At 35.9% G+C, this 21,016-nt stretch overlaps 2 protein-coding genes across 3 annotated transcripts in view; one reads left to right on the top strand and one right to left on the bottom strand.

The window, feature by feature from the left end:
* The window catches only part of LOC116431716 (alkaline phosphatase), a 424,481-nt gene that overhangs the window by 234,729 nt on the left and 168,736 nt on the right, over positions 1-21,016 (top strand). The gene's annotated exons all lie outside the window — the stretch shown is intronic.
* Positions 1-21,016, bottom strand: part of LOC116431717 (caspase-1-like) — a 71,513-nt gene that overhangs the window by 4,317 nt on the left and 46,180 nt on the right. For both annotated transcript variants that reach the window (XM_031987532.2, XM_031987531.2), the window contains one exon: positions 13,506-13,623. In XM_031987532.2, coding sequence (XP_031843392.1) covers positions 13,506-13,623 — 118 coding nt within the window. The remainder of the gene's footprint in view (positions 1-13,505; positions 13,624-21,016) is intronic.

Below are 21,016 nucleotides of genomic sequence, written 5' to 3' on the forward strand. Positions count from 1 at the left end.
TTTGGAACTTATTCGAACTGATAAAGAAGAATGGACTGAAAACTTTAAAAGTAGCTAGTATTCATCAAACCAACTGAAAAGTTATAATTAAAAGTTCTAATGATGTACTGAAAAATTAATATTTTCGAAGCTATACGTAACTCTTCGATTCGGTTAAAGCGAGTGGGTCTTTCGCTACGTGGCTATGTAGTTAGTTGTATGGGAATGAAGCATCTTTTTGTTCTTTTTAGGATTACAGAAGATATTCCATGTGTTACTTTCATATTTCAATAAATACTTGATATCTTCGTATAGGGATATTGCATGCCCCTTCAAAAATAACATTTTTACTCATTTTTTATTCATCTGCAACAATGATGGTTTTACCACTTTGTGAAAATATTCAATTCGCTTTTTGTAACTATCCATTAACTGCAACAAATATTGCACTAAGATTTTCCTAGTGAACTCTAATGATAAGGTAATCCTGCGTTGCTATTGGCGAGTTTTCATGTTTTTGTATACAAATTTATAAGTCAACGAAGAACATTCTTTTCTTAATATGATTTTTATGAAATCACATATAAACATAGGAATTTATATAGTGAACTATAATCCAATTGTGAACTGGTAAATTTCTGCTAGAACATTAAAGGCGAACAAGCCATTTATTTGGACCGAAACAAACAATTTTTTACTACTTGGGAAACATTCATTTCTTTAATCACATTTATTAGGATTTTGTTTCACCAATTAATGAGTATTATTACCTGGGAACTGTTTCATTTCATTTAGTAAGTAACACATATCTACTCCAACATTTCTAAATCTTTCTTTCTATCACTTACTACGCTCTCTTGGATTTGTGCATACCGTACAAATGAAGGGCATCTTTGAAAAGGTTTCGCTTGAAACATTAATCGTATTTTAAAAACGATTCTTATTTCTGCGAAAAGACAGGTCTGCTTTTTCTTCGTTAAAATAGATTTTAGTTTTTACTCGTAGATAATCAATTCTCATTCCTTAATCTTTGGTGACCAGTTTTTGTATTTGAGATTCTTTGGCAAAGTTCTTTGGCCACGACTTCTGCAAATTCAGTTAGCGTGACTGAATAATTGATTTGATCTTTCTGCAATCGATGTTCAGTCTGGGATAATAAATTTGTAATAATAATGCTATTTATATTAAATATAAGAAACAAGCAGCGATGTTAATGTTATGTAAAAAATGTAAATTTTACTTTTTAATACCAGCGTTCAAATTATATTAATTTTTGTTAACCTCCTCAACTCATCGTTTGAAAAAAGATAATAATGATCTCTTTGTTAAAATACTCCAAATGTTGTAAATTGTACACGAATGTGACGTCACAGGGAAAAGAAATAATTGAATAAAATGTTGAAACATTGAAATAGAATATCTTTGTTTCTTAATTTATGTACGTTTTCTCATTTGTTACTTTCAAAGGATGTCGTTTACATCTCATTGAAAAATATTTCATATGTGGAGCAAAAAACTATTCAGTGTAAAGAGTTAATATTCTCCTTCATTATCACTTTCATTGTCTGTAGATTACGAAGGAAAACATGTTTTAAGTCGAGAAACGTTTTACTTATCTGAATGTTTAAGAATAAGAGAAATATAAAGAATCTGTTTTATTTCTGCCGTAACTCGATAAATAATCTTCATACAGAATTGTCACACAGAGAATGATCTTACACAATCCATTTAACATAATTTCTATTTAGATCTGCTTTTAAGTATATTGCCTTCTGTTCGCGTGGGGATTATGGAGAGTAGTGCTATACACGGCTTAATTGTATAGAATGAAGGCTGGAAACATCAGAGACACGCGAATGTCCCATTTCACGACTTTATGATGGATTGTACGTTAGGCGAAAATATATCTTTTGTCGCGCGAATGGAAGATACTTGCGGCCTGACAATAGGCGGAAACGGTAGAGACAAAGAGGAGCAAGACGTTACTTTCAGAACGCTAATGCAACACAGAGAGGACGAATATAGCATTGTCACTTTCCAGCAGGCTGCCCGCTCGTCTACAACCGCAAAAACCGTACTCTCGTAGAACTCTTAAGATGCTAGCCATCCGTATCTTTGGATATTCACCTAATACCGGTATACGTCTCCCTTGAATGGGACCGTACGTATAGGGTGTTGAGAAATTACAGACCACGGCTACACGGATTATGAACCGACTATAATGATCATTGTCTGATTGTTAACTTACAATAATATTAACACATCTGGATCACACGACAAAATGAAAAATATTCCGTCATCGCCAGATTTTATTTTATATTCGAATGAGTAAAGTATAGAAATGTACAGGGTATTTGTACATTATGGCGCAGAAATGAAAGGACGTCTACAACTCACTGAACTAATTAAAAACACCCTCGTGAATATGGGTTGAAATCTGAACGGTGTTTGAGATGAAAATAGGTATTGTTTTGAAAAGAATATATGGCGACTGAATTGAGAACACTGAATTATCTCGAAAAATATCAGTGATACGAACAAATATGTCAGATAAAAGTTACAGGGTGTGAAATACTATATATCATGGCGGGAGGTATTTGACAACGATATGCGACTATAACTTGTATTTCATATTTTTGAAACCGACATTCACCCAATGTAATCGTAGAAATGAAGTTTTTCGCGTACGCCGTTATTAGGATATTAGCATACAAAGTTGTCGGTTCGCCGCTAGTGATGGTAGCCGACAGATAGTGCGACTGTCATGGGAAAATAAAGGAACGCAACATCCACGATTCTTTTTTGATTGATATTGTTCATCGATCGAGTCGTGAATACACAGCTGAGAACGCAGTCATTGCACTTGCAGTGTGTTCTTATGGGAATCTATTAGCGTTTTACTTGCTTTACCACAGTTTAAGGTTAAGTCACTAAGAAACTAAGACGTCACGGTTGCTCAACCGAACATATCCCTTTGCCCCCCAGTCGATAAGAGGCGAGTCCGATTGTCCAGAGAGTGTACCATCACTATCGGCGAACCGGCAATATTGGATGCTGATATTTTGACAGTGCCTTACGCGAGAAATGACATTTCTATAGTTTGGAAACGTTTGAATGTTGGTTTGAAAAATCTGAAATAGAAACTATAGAATTCTATTTAATAATTGTAACGTGACCTGTACAGAACGCCTCAGGTCGCATTATGTATTATTTAATACCCTGTAACATTTGTCCGACATATTTGTTCGTATCACTGATATTTTTCGAGATAATTCAGTGTTCTCAAATCAGTTCCCACTTGAAACAAAATCTATGTTTATCTCGGACACCGTTGAGATTTCGACCCATGTTCATTAAGGTGTTTTTAATTAGTTTAGTGAGTCGTACACCTCCTTTCATTTCTGTATAGTAATTTCCAAACAACCTGTAGATACATAGATTGTTGCAAAGCTTTCGGGAATCCGCTGTTATTTAATCATTTGTTATTTTTGTAAAGTTTCACATGTTTGAGTTTAGCTGACACAACACAATGAGAAATTTATTAATGTTGAAAGAGAATATTTTTAAATGCAGACAAACCATTAGTTCAAATTTATTTGTGACTTTTCTCATTGTTTTCCGTAACATTTGCAGCAACCCATAACTGAAACATTTACTTTCCCAAAGGTTGAACATGTAGCAACGTCAACAAACTATTCATTTGTTCCTTATATTTTAATCATCGACATTTAAAAATCATTTCATTCTCAATCGTTTCGTATAAATAGTATAATCAATGGACTATCGATCTTAACAAAAATTCAAATTTTTCAGAAGATAATTAGAAAAGTATAATTACAATAAAATACAGTTTTTTCTAGCAAACACTATAAGAAGTACTACACTCTATATATTTTATATTTTTCCATATGTGTGCAGTCTGTGTAATCTGTCACTTGGATATTTCTCATAAATGCAAAGGATCTGCATTGTAACGATCAGCATTTTTCCGCGCATTGAAACCTTGGTTCCCAGTTTTGCGAACACCTGTAAGAATCATGATAATTAAATATTCTGTTTCTTGCGTGGCCCGAAGAATTCCACGAAAATTCAGCGACGGATATAATCGTATTTCTTTACCATCCGGTACGCGGGAAGAAAAGATCCCGAAAAAGTGCTCGCGACGAACAACCGGCAGTCGCCCCTCTAAAAGCTGCAGTTTCGCCCGGAGGTTTTTCCTCCCGCGCCGCGCTGCACGCCCGCTCGTCGGTATTCGCGGCACTTTTCGTTCGGGCTTCCTGCCTCCTCGCGGAGAGGCACTTTGTTCCTCGTTATCGATCACAATAGACGAGGACGGAAGCCCGACTTCTCTTAACGCGGCTGCCGGAGATGTATACGCGATCTCGATGCTCGAAGTGCCGCACGAAAGCCGAGAAAAGCGTGGCAACCGCCCCGCGGAAGTCAGGAACAATCGTGCAGAAGCTTTAAAAATTGCCGGCCTTGACGACCGGGCGGCACGGCGACTAATCTACTGGGTGTCGCGGGGCAAGAGATTGCTCGGATTGCTTTCAATCTGACACGAGAAATGCATCGAGTTGATTGAGAATTCAAGTCGTTCTCAAACTGGGAAACTCTGATTTATAATATCTAATGTCTGAAAATGAATGTCTTAAATGTAACGTATTGTAACCGAAAATTAATATTTAATATGCTGTAGTTTTTTCCACTTCTGGCGATTTTGAATTGTAATTGTTCAGTTTGAGTGATTTGAACGTATCGTTGGTTTACTTTAAACTCTTACTTATTGCTAACGTATAGTATAGACACAGGTCGCACGGAATTTGATCACTCCTCGTAAACACGTCTAATCGGTTCGACGGTTTCGTGAAAACTGTTAGCACTAATAGATCATCAATTTAATTTACACAAAGTTTACAAGATTGATTCAACGACAAACGTCAAGTCGTACAACAATTTTTAGTTACAAGGCATTATGCTCAAAATATTAATTTTCGGATATGAAATAGCAATGTACTAATTTTTAAATATTATATATTGCATTAGGGGTACCTATAAGTAACTAAAAATTGATATAGAAAATACAATATGTAATATCTCAATATTATTTAGATTACTGTTTATATCTCAATACAAATGTTCCATAAAATTGTGTAAACTATAAATATGCTTATCTCAGCTCTCAGTTTAATTGAAAATTCTTACTGTGAATTTATTATGTAATTTCTTGGATCGCTTCTTAATTGTTTCGTCATTCCTTTTATTTACTTAATTGATTAATTGATTAAATTTATTTTCTTAATATTTGGTAAAGAAATTGCCTTAGAAAAATGATAATTTAATATTAACTGCAAATACAACCTTAACAAACATAAGAAAAGGGGTTTAATTGTAAAGCAACGTTACACGTGTATTTGAATCTACAATACAATATCGTAGTCTACAGTTCTCATAATTAGTTGGAATACACAGGAAACTGATTAATGTTTTCACAGCGACTTCGTTCTTAAAATTACTGTCAATTATTAGCTGAGGTCGTTAACGCGTTAAGGTTAACGCAGAACACGCTCTGCTGGGTTTCTCAAAGCCCCCGATTCCCTCTGGAGTCTGAACAATTACCATGATACTGCAATGGTACAGTGCCATTAGATTATGCGAGTTGGTGATCCTCCAATTATTTCGAGCGGTGTAATAATACGAACGAGGAGAAACTATTTGCCTGTTAGGTACATAGTAAGTCCTTGCAACTTAGCGAACTTGCGAAAATCCTTTGACCTTACAAAACAGAAATATCATTACGAAGTGTACATTTGATTAAATTTTCATAAAATTTCACCTGACCAACCTTCTACCGCACGATTTTCGTTTTGATTATCCCTACCTAAGTACTCATTGGATTTATTTTATTTTCAATCACTGGCACGAAAGTAAGGAAATTTCTGCATGAGAGTACATTTACCTCGAAAGTAAGACGTTAATAATAGCATAAAATTATTTAATGGTGATGTTCCTGCTTTTATTTTTATTGGTTATTACATAGTTCCGCCTTTCAACACATTAATGAAACAAAAATAATTCTAAACAGTATTAAGCAGTTACGGTGACAGTTTAGCGATCAACAAATTTTATTCGCTACTACTACAATATTATTATAAATCCGTGAATGATTGTGTAATCGAAAATCAAAATGACATCGTATAAACAATTTCCACGTATGTCCGATGCAATGTAATGTAACGACCAATTACAGAACCGGGGGCAGCCGATATTACACTAAGACAATATCGTATTACCGTGAACGGTGGATCCGCAATAAACAAATTCAAGCTGTACGTGTTATATACACGTCTATACATGAACGCTGTCTTTGCTCAGAACTGCTTAACAATGATCCTGCAGGGACCGATATATTGGAAAAACAATGTAACACCACGGCATACGAGTATGTAACACGAAAATTCCTGCATGAACGCGTTGGTTGGCGTTCGAAGGGACAAAAGGCTCGGGACTGTTAAACGCCAGCAATAACGCAGCTATGGTACTTTGTTCTCGTCTCGTTCAATGCACCGCGGCAGCAATAGCAGTCCTTTGTCGCCAGAAACATCGAGAACAATATCAACTGATGTTCTTAACGCACCGATTTCCTACGATCCTGTTTGCAAATTGAAAATGCACGGTGTATTAAACACCAGTGTCAGCGGGTTCGTATAGATATTTACGCTGATCGTATTGTGGCGTTATTCAAATACCGCAGCAATAGCTCGCATTTTATACAGCAGCGGTACGTGTAAGTAGGTGTACTGTTTCGAATATCTCGGAGAGCCTCGCGTTGAGAATGACGGACTCGAAACACATCCAACCATTTTCAACGAATCAATTGAACGGTAATGCTTCGATTAACCCGTTAAATGCGGAATTTAGTTTGAATAATCTCCTATTATGCGCGCAATAAAATCAAATAATGAAATGTAAGTCGTCGTAAGCAGGCCAAATGCACTTATAATACATTTTAAGGAAAAACTAAAGAGAAAACGAAGGAGAATTATATGTTTGTCTAGTAATGTAAATAGTCTAATGTTGTAAAAGTTAACTGCTTGATTAACTCCTTGTACGTTCCACTGATTATAAATACTTACATTCAATAATTGGTTGGAGAAACGACAAATTTCATACTCTTTCTATGTCTACATTTACTGTGAACTATATAAATGAATAACAAGAAAAGTAATGTTCCATTTGAGCCCAAAGAAATTGAACGACATAAATAAAATTTACCCAATTTTCCAAGCCATATAAACAATAAAATTCTGCACAGAACAGAATTCTTTTTGTTAATATACATTAAAATTAAAAAATAATTCATATGGGATCGTGCAGCCAACAATTTTGAGTTTTCAGTAGTCGTTTTGTCATAATTAGACTGCGGATCTTTACGCAAATTCAAATTTTCAAGAATATAAGTAAGAAAATAGAACTATGATGAAAAATAGTCTTTTCTAACAAATAGTATAAAAAGTACTCCAGTTTGAATATTTCATATTTTCTTTTCATATAGTATATATTCTGTGTAATTCGGCATAGTCAAATTTCCTATAAATAAAAAAAAAAACCGCTGTCTATACATAAAAGTCGGATTACTTTGATTGCAGAAAACATTTCGCTATACAGAATTCGCTGTTACACTAGCATGGTCCCGGTCCAAGGTTGAAATCCAGGTTTGGTTGAATTTAATCTAGGCCCGCTCGGCAAGAGCCACGATTTATGAGGATCGGTTGACTGACATCAACATTAACACCCTGCCGTTGCGCCAGCTGCGCGCCAGTCTGCAGAAATCCTCGGGCGTCATTAGCGTAAACAGTGTAAATGTTTGCTCGACCGAAGGGTTTGCGTCACGATATTATCCTATTACGTTGTAAAGTTTAGTGTCGGACTTGTATCGGTGTACATGTAAACCGACATTCATTGCTACCAATATTGCATCTAATACGCATTCGCGTAGACCATAAAAGATAATAATGGGGTAAATTCTAAAAAAATGCAAGATACATTGGATGAAGTCGAGATCAGATGTTTACTAAATTATTAGTTATTAGATATTTACAATCAGTGTGATGCGATTGCTTGTATTTATTAAATTTGAATATTATTCAACTTATGTTAATTGGAAGGAAGCTCTTATGGGTATTTAAATTCAACGATATATTCATTCCTACGATAAGTAAAGCAACATTTATTTTTCAGTTGAGTAACTATTAAGAATAAAATAATTTTTTTGAATTTAATCAGAAAAATCATAACGCAAGACGTTAATAAGAAAATACGAAAAACGTATAATATACATTGCGCACTTACTTTATTATGTCTATTATATAAAATTGTAAATTTTGTATTATACGTATGCATTAAACTACAGTTATCATTATTTTCGATATAAATGAAGCATTCGAAACGCGATAATTTTTATTTAAGCCGTGAAAATTACCTGTATTACTATAAATCTGCGCGCGAGGTCTCGAATGACACAGTCAGCCAAATATGAGGGTTAATTACCTACGTTTCGAACGTTACATCGAAGCGATATTATTCACACGTGATTTACTTGAACTGATAAATTTTACTCGCGGTTGCTTCTATAGCAGTCGATTGTTTCTATTTGTTTTCGCGTGATGCAAATCAACCGGCTAACGATTCGGAATGACGCCTAGCCCAATATTTTACTCGGTTATTTCGATGACACTGCCGATGAGATCGATGCACCGCTAGTAACACGAGTCAATGATATCTGCTACGTCTAACGATAAATCTGTCCTGTTGAACAATTGCCGAGTGACGATCGGTTGTGGTATCGGTCCTGTTATGGACAGCCGGTTCATGCTTTTATTGTTCAAAGTGGCTGTCGAAAATAGACAATCAACCCTGACGTCGCAAACATGAGAGTATTCGATTGTAATGATTTCAATTGATCCTCTCCTCCAATTAACACACGCCACGCTGTTGATTCATTCAACTACATAAGTACTGGCAAACAAACGAATGTCCAGTTAATTGCTTCGCGTCGAGATTCAGGAATTACTTAAATACTTAGGCCTATTACATTTTATATGGAATTACCTTCTGAATTATTCGCCATTACTCAATTGTGGATTTTTATCTAAAGTTTAGCTTTCACGTGTTCTTGATTAAAGTCGTGACAGATTGTACAAATTGAAGACGCGTACCATGTGTTACTTTTCGATCAGTCTCCTAGTTGTCTCCACGTGCTCCCTTATAAACGGAATTTCTCTTTAACTAGTCGAACTGCGTTCGACGAGTATGCACGTCATCTTAAAACGCAATATGGTACTCATTTCTTCCATGATTGATTTATAAATATATTGATTTACTAGTATACACTTTATTATTTGATTTTATCGTGCGCACAATGTGATATTTTTCATGCTAAATTCCACAGTTAATTGGTTAACACTTTCCAGTACGATTTAATCATGAAAAATGATGCATGGTAGAAGCATTTTATTTGTATTAAAGAAAACAACGTATTTCATTTTATGATGCATACAATTTTATAGTAGTAATACTAAATTTTACGTCAATTTATTCTCAATTAGGAACTGTACAACTTTTGTGCGCGTAAAAACATGTTCCCTATTACTTCAGTCGCAGGACGAGCGTAACTCCTCACTGTACGGTTTGTCACGAAAAACTAATGACGAACTGTACTCGTTATTTTACTGCAAGGGGTTAAGGATGAGTATTGAAGGCTATATCCTCAATTGGCTGAAATCACGGAAAATGCCTTCCACCTGTCAGGGAATTTTACAGACGACAGTTCATTCTTTTCGCCTTCAACGCGCTCTAGAAGTGTGGAAGCGGCTGTTCATTTTTCTGGAGATACTGTTGGTGATACAACGAGGTGTTTTCCGGGTCTAGCGTAAGAGCGATGCGTAGCCTTAAGCTCGGATAACCGGATTCGAACTTTCACCAGCTGACGAAAATTAGCGCGCACTTTACTTAGACACTTCGAGCTGCAGCCCTTCGATGACCCAAAATTTATGGCCTTCAATTGCACTTTTGAGGTTGCGTGGGAAAACTACAAAGACTAATCTGTCTGCCAAATGGTTAAAAATGTGAAGAACAATTTCCTCAAAAATACGAATGTTTCGTTATCGTTTATCTACGATTGCAAATTTTATTTATAGAAATTATTAATCGTAATTCCAGTTTTAGTATCAAATAATCTGTTTTGCTTTCTGAAAAATTTGCCCTCTGTTTACAAAAACAAGATGTACTTTTCAACTGTTAAAATACTGCTTATTATTTTCATTGATCTTCTTCCATTTTTGAGGCAATAATGAAGACTATTTCAGTTGCATGGAAACGTTCAACACTAAGTTTACGGAACGCGTCAGTTTGACGAATATTGAAATTTATAAACATTATTTCATAAATGTTTACATTGATTTTGATCAATGCAATTGCACGAGCATGTATCGTAATCATCTATTTTTCTATCCCCAAATTCCAAGATCTAAATGAACAGACATCCATTTTGGTAGGAACAAGAGAATAAACTGTACAATAATCGTTCATAAACCTAGTGTTAATAATTGGATGAAAATAATAGTACATTAATCAACCATTGCTTGCCGTCGAGGTAACAATCTTCATCAAACTATCGGACTTATTCGAGCGTACGCGTTTCTATTCACGAATTTCTGGTAGCATTACCTGAAAACGTGCTGCTTAAGGTAAGCAGCTTATGTTACTATACGCAGCGAAAACTACTTGCACGACACATTTACGTCTAAGATGCACAAAATCTATGGTGTAAAGTATCATTAACTGTTTGTGTAGAAAATTGGGATTTATGACACATCCGTGATGCCATCGTGAAACACGAAACCAATGAAAGTAGCAATTTCCGTAATTCCAAGCATTAAGAGTTGTTGAATACCCATGCGCACCGGTAATATAATAGTTTCGATGCGTGCACTTAGTCGATAGTCGTCTCCTTAACAACTGAACAACTTAAAATCTTGAGGATGCGTTGAAATGAACGCGTTATGCGTAACATTGGTACGATAAACAACGACTGTTACTATAAAATTGTCACATTGCATAGACGTTGATGCGTCAACCGACAGAGTAACGGCTTCGCTTCGATTTTTTGCTCGTAACTAATTTTGAAAGAAAATTATCGAGCTATATAGACCCAGTTATGGAGGTGGGGGTGCAGGAAAATCTGCTTGTGAAGGACCGTTTCAGAACTCGCAAACGACAGTCTAAGGCAGGCCTGTCCAACAGAACTTTTCGCGGGCAAGAACAGCCTCGCAAGTTATGGGCATACATTTCCTATGTGGGTGAAATGCACTTGTGTTAGTGTCCACGCTGTAGTACCTCAACCGGTTAACTGCGTTTGACGAGTACACGCGTCAACTTAAAACTCTAAATGGTGCTAACTCTTTCAAGGATAGACTATTTATTTTTTAAGGCAAACATGTGTAAGACAGGATTCTGTAGGCGTAAAATAAAATGATGGAAACTTGTTGGAATTGTAATTTTCTTACTGCAATGTTATTCTCTCGAAAGTTGCAGAAAGAATGCCCTGAAACAGGGCACTGTTTAGCCGGAGGATCCCGTCTTGTTAGCGTAGCTCTCGCTCTGTTTATTGCGCCCCGAGACTCGGGGCTGCTTTGTCTTAAGAAGGCACCGATTGACGAAACACAGACGACCAGCGTTCGACTTTCCCTTCGCTAAGATTGTCTTACACATGTAATTCTTCTTTGTTTCGCTTTAGTTTTTCGTTAGAACATATTATAACTGCCTTTGACCTGCATTTGACGACATACATTTCGTTATTTGATTTTATTGTACGCCCAATGAGAGAATTTTCAAACTAAATTCCACACTTGACAGGCTAAAACAGATGATCGCTACTACATAATTATAAAGTACAGTGACGCACGCTTAAATTTCACAAAACTTCGAAGGTAGCTGTGAAATTCTCCTGTACAGAGTACGGTTTATTGACTCAAGTACGGCTCGGCAGAGTGAGGGAACACGTATAACGAGTGCAAGCGAGGTAGATAGCACGCTGAGCAGCAACGGACGAAACTCGATGCCTCAACGTATACTGCAACTGAAAAATACGTGGAATAAAGAAAATTTCAGTTTTAATCACTTTCACCTTACCTTTATAAATGTAACATCAGTGGATTATTGAGATTTTCCTGATTAAAATGATTCCAAACGCGACGCACATTGAACTAGTTTGATCGATTTAGAACATTCATATATTTAATTTTGTTATTCATGTTAAACGGGTAAAATTAGTCCGATTTGCGTGTTGCTTGGGCTCATTTTAATCGGAATAATCTTAACAATCCGGTAGTGTTACATTTATAAAAGTAAACTGAAAAGTATTGAAAGTGAAATTGTCCGTATTACATGTTTACTCTTCTCAGCGGCGTCATCCTTTTGATGTACGTCTTCTTTCTTTCCATTGTATGTGCTCTCTGTTCTTGTCCGCTGCCTCTGGGCTCGAGACCTGAGCGGTGGGGGAACAATGGAGATAAGTCGTGGAAATTTAACCGTTCAGATTTTAGTGAAGCGTGCGTCACTGTAGTACAAAAAAGACAGCTATCTTTGCCCGCGGCAGCGTTACGAACTGCCCGCAGGGACAAGTGGATGGACAGGCCTGGTCTAAGGTTTAGAACTAGGAGTCTTACAAGAGCTTCACAGAGAATTCACAGGTGGCTTCGCTGCGGGCCCTGCGAAGGTGTTACTTGTTTGACATAGGTACTATTCGCCTCTTACGTTACGACCGCCGGTCATAGGCTTAAAAGTGTACAGAAGCGAGAGGAGACATCCACTCGACGCTTCTCGCGATAGTTATAGCGGCTCAGTTTGAGCACGTCTTTGTTGCTGGCCGAGCCGCGGGACGAAGAAACAAGACGGCCAATCGCTCCTCTTCCTGTGCACTTTTAGCTCGATGCTCGATGGAGCTGACGTGAGAGGCGTGTAGTATGTGCTGATTGTTTTGCACGTTTCCAAGTTGCTAACGACGTTCCTCCAGCTGCAACGGCTCACCGGTGATGCCTGCTTTTTATGGCTGGTTTGAAAAATTCGTTGGAAACGATTGACGGTTTTCAAAGCCGTCAACAAAAGTAGAACTTTCTTCGAATATTAATATATCAGTCTATATAAGAATTTCTCGGAAAGGCAACTCGGTGCAGTAATTAGAAATAAATATATCAAGAATTAGTCGTTCCAAATCACAAGAGCACATTTGTTTTCAAATTGGCGCAATCCTTGTTATCGTATTTACACGATGAAACGAATTCATTTGACCATTTCTCAATGATGTATTTATGATTTCAGTAATTCTAAGATGCACGAAATCCGATATGCGTGATTTTATTATGGCTAGTAGTTCCAGCGTTAATCAATATGGCGGTCAATATACTTGATTATTTGTGTGACTGTCACCGTGTCGTCACAATACATATCGGATAAATGTATCAACTTACCATCGAATGTGGAATAGGCCACCATAATGTCCGCGTGGGTAGGAATGGTGTACGAACTCGCGCCATCCGTCTCATGCATAACTTGCACCCCATTCTCCAGCTTCGACCCGCGGCAAGCCTACGAAAAAGAAAACGCATACGTGAGTGTACGCACAAGTTGCAGCCGCTCAAGCATTCCCTTTGTGCATCCGCTTGAACGCAGCGGATGGTTCTTCAGGGACTGAGCATTGTTTGCCGCAAAGCAACGCTGTTCCGTCGATGACGATTGTCGTCTGCTGTAGGTACCGAGATTTTAACGCTTCCCGTTGACATTCACGCCTGAATCGCTACACCACAACAGGAATCACGTGTTCATAAGGAACCGACGTTTTTTCAAATACTTTGATGATCACGGTGTTGTTCACGGATCGTGAATGTGTACGAATATACAAAGTTTCATGGCGGGAAATTAAATTTCAATATTTATCTCTTATGCCCCAGAAACCTTTTTTTATTGAAGTTAATCTTTTTCTAACGTTATGTTGTTAACTAATCAGACTAAATTGTCCATAGGTTAGTGGATATACGTACGTTTCATTGCATTTTCTGTTTTGTTTTTGTTTTTTTTAATTCATACCCATAGTGAGTCGATAATGCTGTTACACTACAAAAGTCAGATTTACCGATAACACTGTCTAGTTCCTGATCAAATAAAACTTGACTGCGTCGCCGCATTCTATGATCTGTCATTACTATGTCCCTAATGGAAAAGGAGAAAAATTGGATACATTTTAATAGGAACGAAACCTAGCTATTAAAGTATCCATCGGAAGCCAAACGGTTAAGAATATCAGTGAAAAAATCACATTCAATGAATTTATCTGTATTATTTATAAAACTAAGTTTATACCTGCTTTATATACGACCAAGAGAAATATTTAACAAAACAGAAATTGTCTTGATAGAAATAATTAGAACACTGCAGACTACTGGAAAGAAATAGAAAAATTTCATTTCGATGAAGAGTAAAATTAAATAATATCAGTTCATCAAATTCAGTTGCTACGAATAAAATATGTAAATTAGTGGACAGCATGTTAGGAAAATATAAAACTTCATAAACTATAATAAAAGCGACATATCCAAATTAATGAACAAATAGGTCCTGGAGGAAACATCAAGCTACCTGACATTTCCAGAATTTCATGTCGGTATCTGGTTACAAATTTTCCCGCAAGCGCTCTTGCTAGACAGCCGGTGTAGAAGGTAGAGCGAAGGAGCTGAAGAACTCAAAGTGGAGAACGCGAGACGGTCAGAGCGTGCAGAGCAGTGAAACAGTGCGAGAGGAAATTCAATCAGAGTGGGAAATGCAAGAAAGATGCAGAGAAAGGGGACACAGCAGCAAGAAGCGCAGGAACCGAAGAGTCGACGAACTAGAAGTAGTCATAGCCGGAGAAGATGTGAATCTAAAGTAAGACAGCTGACAGAGACAGAGTAGATGAACTAATTGAGTTAAACTGTGGCGGGGAAGGAGTTGGATTATATCGGGCAAGGTGGGAGAATTTAGGAAAGTAGAGTGAGTGGACTAAAGATGTCAGAAGCCCTGAACATAAAGGAGGACATATAAAGGAGTCAACGTAGGGAGAATTTTATGGTGATAACACTAATGGAGATTAAGTAGAGTAGCTGTGAAGGGTGGAGTGCCAGAATTGAAAAATCAGAGCCAGGGAAAGGAACAAGTCAAAAGATTGGATGTGAGGGAACCAAAGTAGGAGTATGGAAAAAATAAAACTGGACTGTCAAGTAATAAGGGAATACCTCTAAATTACCGATTGTGTCATAATTTTGATACAAAACACTTCTTATCAAATTATTCGTATACTTACTTTTTTATCGAACATTTGATAAATATGAAACAATGCAAATAAGATTCAAATTGATATTATTTAAGATTAGAAACACCGAGCATTTAATACGATTGATATGTAATCCTTCTAAAAATTGTAAAAATAGATTATTTTCGGTTTTCCCAGGCATTCATTATAATACTCAAGTAAAACTATTTATTCGCAAAATCATTTCGAATATTCAATGTTTTTAAGATATTAATAATTGCGGAACAAAAAATCGGAACCAGTCATTTTTACTGGTAGGGTAGATCTAGTGTTAAATAAAATTGTGTTCGCCTCACTTTCCTCGGGATAACCCTTACTAAATTCTTAGTGGTAGTCATTATGTATCATAATAATGTAACAGATGCAAAAGAACATTTTTTTTATCAGAACAGTCTTCTTCAGCTTTCAAAAGAAGATATTTTATTGTCACTAGAACCATCTGACAGGTCAAAATATTTATTAGATTACTTGTTTCAGAATGATTGCAATTATAAATATGCTTCCGTGAGAAACTATTAAATAAAGTCACATATTTCTACAGATACATCAATAAAAGTCGTTTGAAATTATAAATTATGCACGCTTGTATTTTCTACGAGAGATAATATATAAGCCATTTCAATTACTCTATGGTTTCGATATAACAATTCTATCATTCTACTTAATCAGCATGGAACTATGGCACAACAATGCATATAGCTACCTGAAACCCATAATACTTCGTCTCACATTCACCAATAAATTACATTTCTGCATTCGGTTCAGAAAATCTCGAGCCATTCTCTGTCATGAAATACTTTAATGTGTTTTTCGGTGATACCGAGCGTTTGGAAATTATTTCCATGTCCACCACGAAGCGATCCCTGGTGCGTTTTAATTCGGAACCGTTAGCGTACGAAAATCGCATAAATCTCGACGAACGACGGGCGTAGTTTATCGAACAACGACCGGGCGAATTTGAAATTCCGCGGCCATTGTTCGCACGGAACGGCGGAGATCGTTCTTTATCGTGTCAAACGCGTATCGTGACGACGGGCTCCTGTCCTTTCGTCGGTGAACTTTTCACTCCTTTATCTTACCAGGAATTTTCTTGATCAATAATCCCCAAGTTGTTACGGGCAGAAGCCCATTTTTAAAAAATAATAACTTTCTGCAACTCTTTCGGTTATAGAACTCTATTCGTCCAATTCTGTTTTTAAGCAATAGAAACATTCTACGATATCCTATTAGATTCGCGATGCTAATGTTAAACTAAATTTGACAAATCTACATATTACTTACTTTTTCTGAACATTTTTTTAACAAGTTAAAAATTACTCTTCTATTATCAATCATTCGCCTTTGGAGTAAACGTGGACGCAAAATAAGTAACGAATCCTTCACTTTTTCTAATAAATTATTAACGATAGTAGCTTTACCGAGTTCTCGGAATTTTGTTTAATTTGCGATCTTCTTTCACTTGCCTATCACTTGCATATCGAGCCTAGAATCAAATCTTTATGCTCGAAGAATCAAACCGCCTCGCGCCTGTCGCTATAGCATTGTATGGTGTTAATATAACAACGAACGGTTCGAGTCTTCGAACATAAAGACTCCAGCGATGCAGACTTCAGTTTTTAAGATTCTTAAGGCTTCAATATTTACAGCTCAAAGCTTCAGCCGCGAATGTTCGAGCTCTTAACATTAAAACTACCGGACGAGTCAAAATGATCCATTCCTGATTTCTTCTTTTCGCAATTATTAAAAAGATAACAACTCTTTCTCTGAGCAATTATTCAAGAAGTTAATTTGGCAACACGAAAGCTGAATTGTAAATCAATGGAAGCCTCAATAGATGCAATTGTAAAGTTTCCATAGAGGAATTTCAAAAAGTCAGTTTAACTGCTCTGTAGTTTCAATGTTAAGGATTGTGTCGCGGCTACAGCTGTCAACGCTCGAGGTTCAGGATTCATTTTTACAGCACTAATTCTGCAAATCATTTCAATGAATCTGTACAATGTGTATTTAAATATTTCGCTATCTGTCGGAAAGCATCCCGTGACTCATCAGTTAAACGCAACCCACACTTTGGGAACCTCTGTTCTAGACAATAGCGTCGGACGATAACGTCACACCTTCAACGTGATACACAGGTGGGACGACGCGACGTTTCGTGCTCATAACGCACGACATTTTCTTCTCGAGGGGACGCCGTTCAGGAGATTGGAAAATGAGAAAAATAGGAAATCGGCCGAGACGACACGACGAGAAAATATTGTACGGTGGCGTGGTGTCCTTTCGATGTCAACGAGTATTCACAGCTCATCTTTTCTTCTTTTTGACTGTATGCATTTAAAAACTCGATTTCGTAAAAAATGTAGTATAATAACTTTCTCTGTAATGCAAAAATGATTGTTTCATTTTAGTGATACAGTTGTGTGTGTAACGGGGAAATAAATGTTTCGATCTATGCATATATTTATTTGTAATGAAGAATAAATACCTACTTTGCTGTATTTATACTTGTATCGTGTTTTAGTAAATTTTAGTAGAAAATGCTGCTTTTTAATGTGTTATTTGAATATTTGGAGTTTCTTTACATCTGTTCAGATTGTATTTTCAAAATTTCACTTCCAAAATTAATATGCATTTAAGTGCTTACAGGAAATGATTGACAGTATAATTGTGTTTATTATATTCTCAAAGACAAAGTAGTATTCGAGATTTGCGACTAAACATATTTCTCACCCTCTTTAAAGAGTTCCTGTGTACCGTGTATGAGTGTTTGTTCCCATTTATTATTTTACAGCAAAAAGGGACACAGTAAGCCAGTAAGCCAATTAATTTTTACATCGGATAGAGACTGTGAAGTAGAGACTTTTTAAGTTGACATACAGTTGAAAATATTACTGTGGTAGCGATAGAAAAGGTATAATCATCGACATCAGTTTAAGACATTTATAATATAAACTATTTAAATATTCCGAAAAGAGAGATAGAACTTTTCTACTTGAGATTTTGTTTTCATGAAAACCAAGTATAAGAACTTATCGAGTTTTCGTTCACACAAAACTACAATAAGGATAAAAACTAAATAAATCACAGAAATGTTCAAAGAAAGTATTATCTATTGTTGAATTGAATGATGACTCAACATCGTGGTGTTTGTTTTCTTACATTTCGTATTATAGTAAACAATACTCTTCGTGCAACTTCTTATCATTTATTTAGTTTCTCTTTCTACGTTATGAATTCGTAGTCCGTAACAGATTTAAAATCTATTATTAATTGTTAAATTGTTAAATCCCGTTAAGCAGCTTAAACAGTACACTTAACTTTATAGACTTGAAAAGGCTTGGCTTGAAGTATTCATACTCCAAAGATATTGAATTATTTGACATGTTAACACACATCAATCTTCAAGATCGCCAAAATTTTTCTAAAAACTTTAAACTATCTACCCAACTGATTACGTATTAAAACGAATAATAAAATATAAACTCACCAAACAGGTCATATAATTTCGCATAACAACCTGTATAAAATCAATTAATTTTCTTCTAACCTTTAAATGCTACAGTCGCCCTGTTAGACCGGTCAAAATTTTTATTTATTTACATTTTCTTTCATGTATAACTTACAATATTGAAACACCATGTATCTTTCAATTATGTTACAATGTTCAGTCATTGAAACTATGTGTGGTTTACGTTTTTGTTTATGTTTTAGCATTGACTTATAATTTACCAGTGGTTTGAGGAACCAACTGTAGCACTTAAGGGTCAAGCAAAAGCATACCTAAAGAAGGAATCTTCCGTTGCGTTTTGTTCGTAAACAACAACGTTATTAAACAATTACTGTATGATTGCACTGACGAGTGGTCTATTAGAAAAATAATAATACATGCGAGAACAAACGTGAGACCCCTTCCACTTTTACGAATTAGATTCTTTTGGTATTCGTTCCAAGTGCCACCTCGTCAGCAACCCAAGACACAAGAATCTCTCATATTTTCGTATGTAATTTTGTTGTACGCACTCGAATAAAGGGCATCATTAGAAGAACAAAAGCAAACAGAGAAAATCCTACGATGCGCGCTTTATACTGATACACTGCATTTTTAATGAGCTACCTCACCCCCGTATGCCACTCCCTTACGTTATCGCGTTGCCGCCTAATTTCCCGTGGCTTAACGCTGGGTGTATGGTACACCCGTGTCGTGGTACATATGTGAGGGCTTATTAAACGAGTTGAGAAGTAACCTCGTCAACTATAAAACTCTTTCGTGTCCCTTTGAAATGTCATACGGATAATTAACTGTGTTGTCTTCCCACTTCCGCCAGCGTGCCGCCTGTCCGCTCTTCACGAAGAACCGGAAAACCAGCGCGGGTTTTCAGTCCGCACTAGAAACTGCACGAGATTTTTCTCTCGATTCTCGCGTACCTTATTACCGATTTTTCGATCTTTTCAGACTTAACAATGACTTAATACTATAGTTGTGTGTAGAGTGATCCCAACACATACTAGGCTCGAAATTAGAGGTCGCAGTTTTCTTTAGCTTTAGCTTTTTATAAATTACCTATTGAACTAAGAGCTAATTTGTTTCAAGCGCTGCATCGCTGATATTGACGGTTTGTTTTTACACATATTTTAAATAAATAGCGTCACGTCATGATTATCGTCCATTTCTATTGGCTTTAATTTAGCGATGAAAATATTTATTACAGAGCAGGTTCTCGATATAGACTAGTCAATATTAGGCCACTTTTTGATATTTATATTTCAAAATGCATAAGAAATTGTTTGGAATGTTACCTAAATGAGGATACAGAATAGGTACTTCAGTAGGTATTGAAAAAGGAATATATATTTGTTACTACGGCAAATAAACCACTAGAATTTAAGTTTCATTAGTACTTTAGACACTTTATAAAAATATTTCAATGTAAAATTGTACAGTTTTTACTGTTATCGTAACAAATTGTAAGGTAGTCCATATTTGAACCACACTTTATAAGAGAACGTTACAATTTTAAATTTTAATTACAATTCTGATATAAATATTATTTTTATTTAGTATTCTGGCAACTCTATACCACAGAATAATTTACGTTAATTTTTCTCAAATCAATAGTAATAGAATAAAATAAAATGGAATAGAATAAAATAAAATAAAATACAGTAAAATACAATAAAATACAACAAAATACAATAAAATAGAAGAAAATAAAATAAACTAAAATTGAAGTGTTAAATACTTCTGCAAGTTGTTATCAGGTAAAAAACCGTGACAAGTTTCTTGCTAGTATCACCGGCGAGCTGTCGTTGGTACTAGATACATCTGCACGTCAATATATTGAGATCCCATTTACCGTTACTTCAATTAACGGTTATTCTATATAACCCAGTTCTTGATATAGAAAACTGGCTACTAAGTTAATATAGAAATAAATTAAAATTAAAATAAAACTTATTCTTAGCTGCGTATTTCTCGAATTGCGCATTTTTATTTTATTTTTATGGCACTTCTTCTCAATTATCCTTTGCCTAAAGGTTTACCAATACATCATTTTTTTACAAATTATATTTTTTATTTCTTTTGAACTTTACTGTACACAATACACCCACTAATGTACTTACAAAGCTCTATGTTATTTA

The sequence above is a fragment of the Nomia melanderi genome, chromosome 3 (assembly GCF_051020985.1).
Source record: "Nomia melanderi isolate GNS246 chromosome 3, iyNomMela1, whole genome shotgun sequence".
Taxonomy (NCBI): Eukaryota; Metazoa; Arthropoda; class Insecta; order Hymenoptera; family Halictidae; genus Nomia; species Nomia melanderi.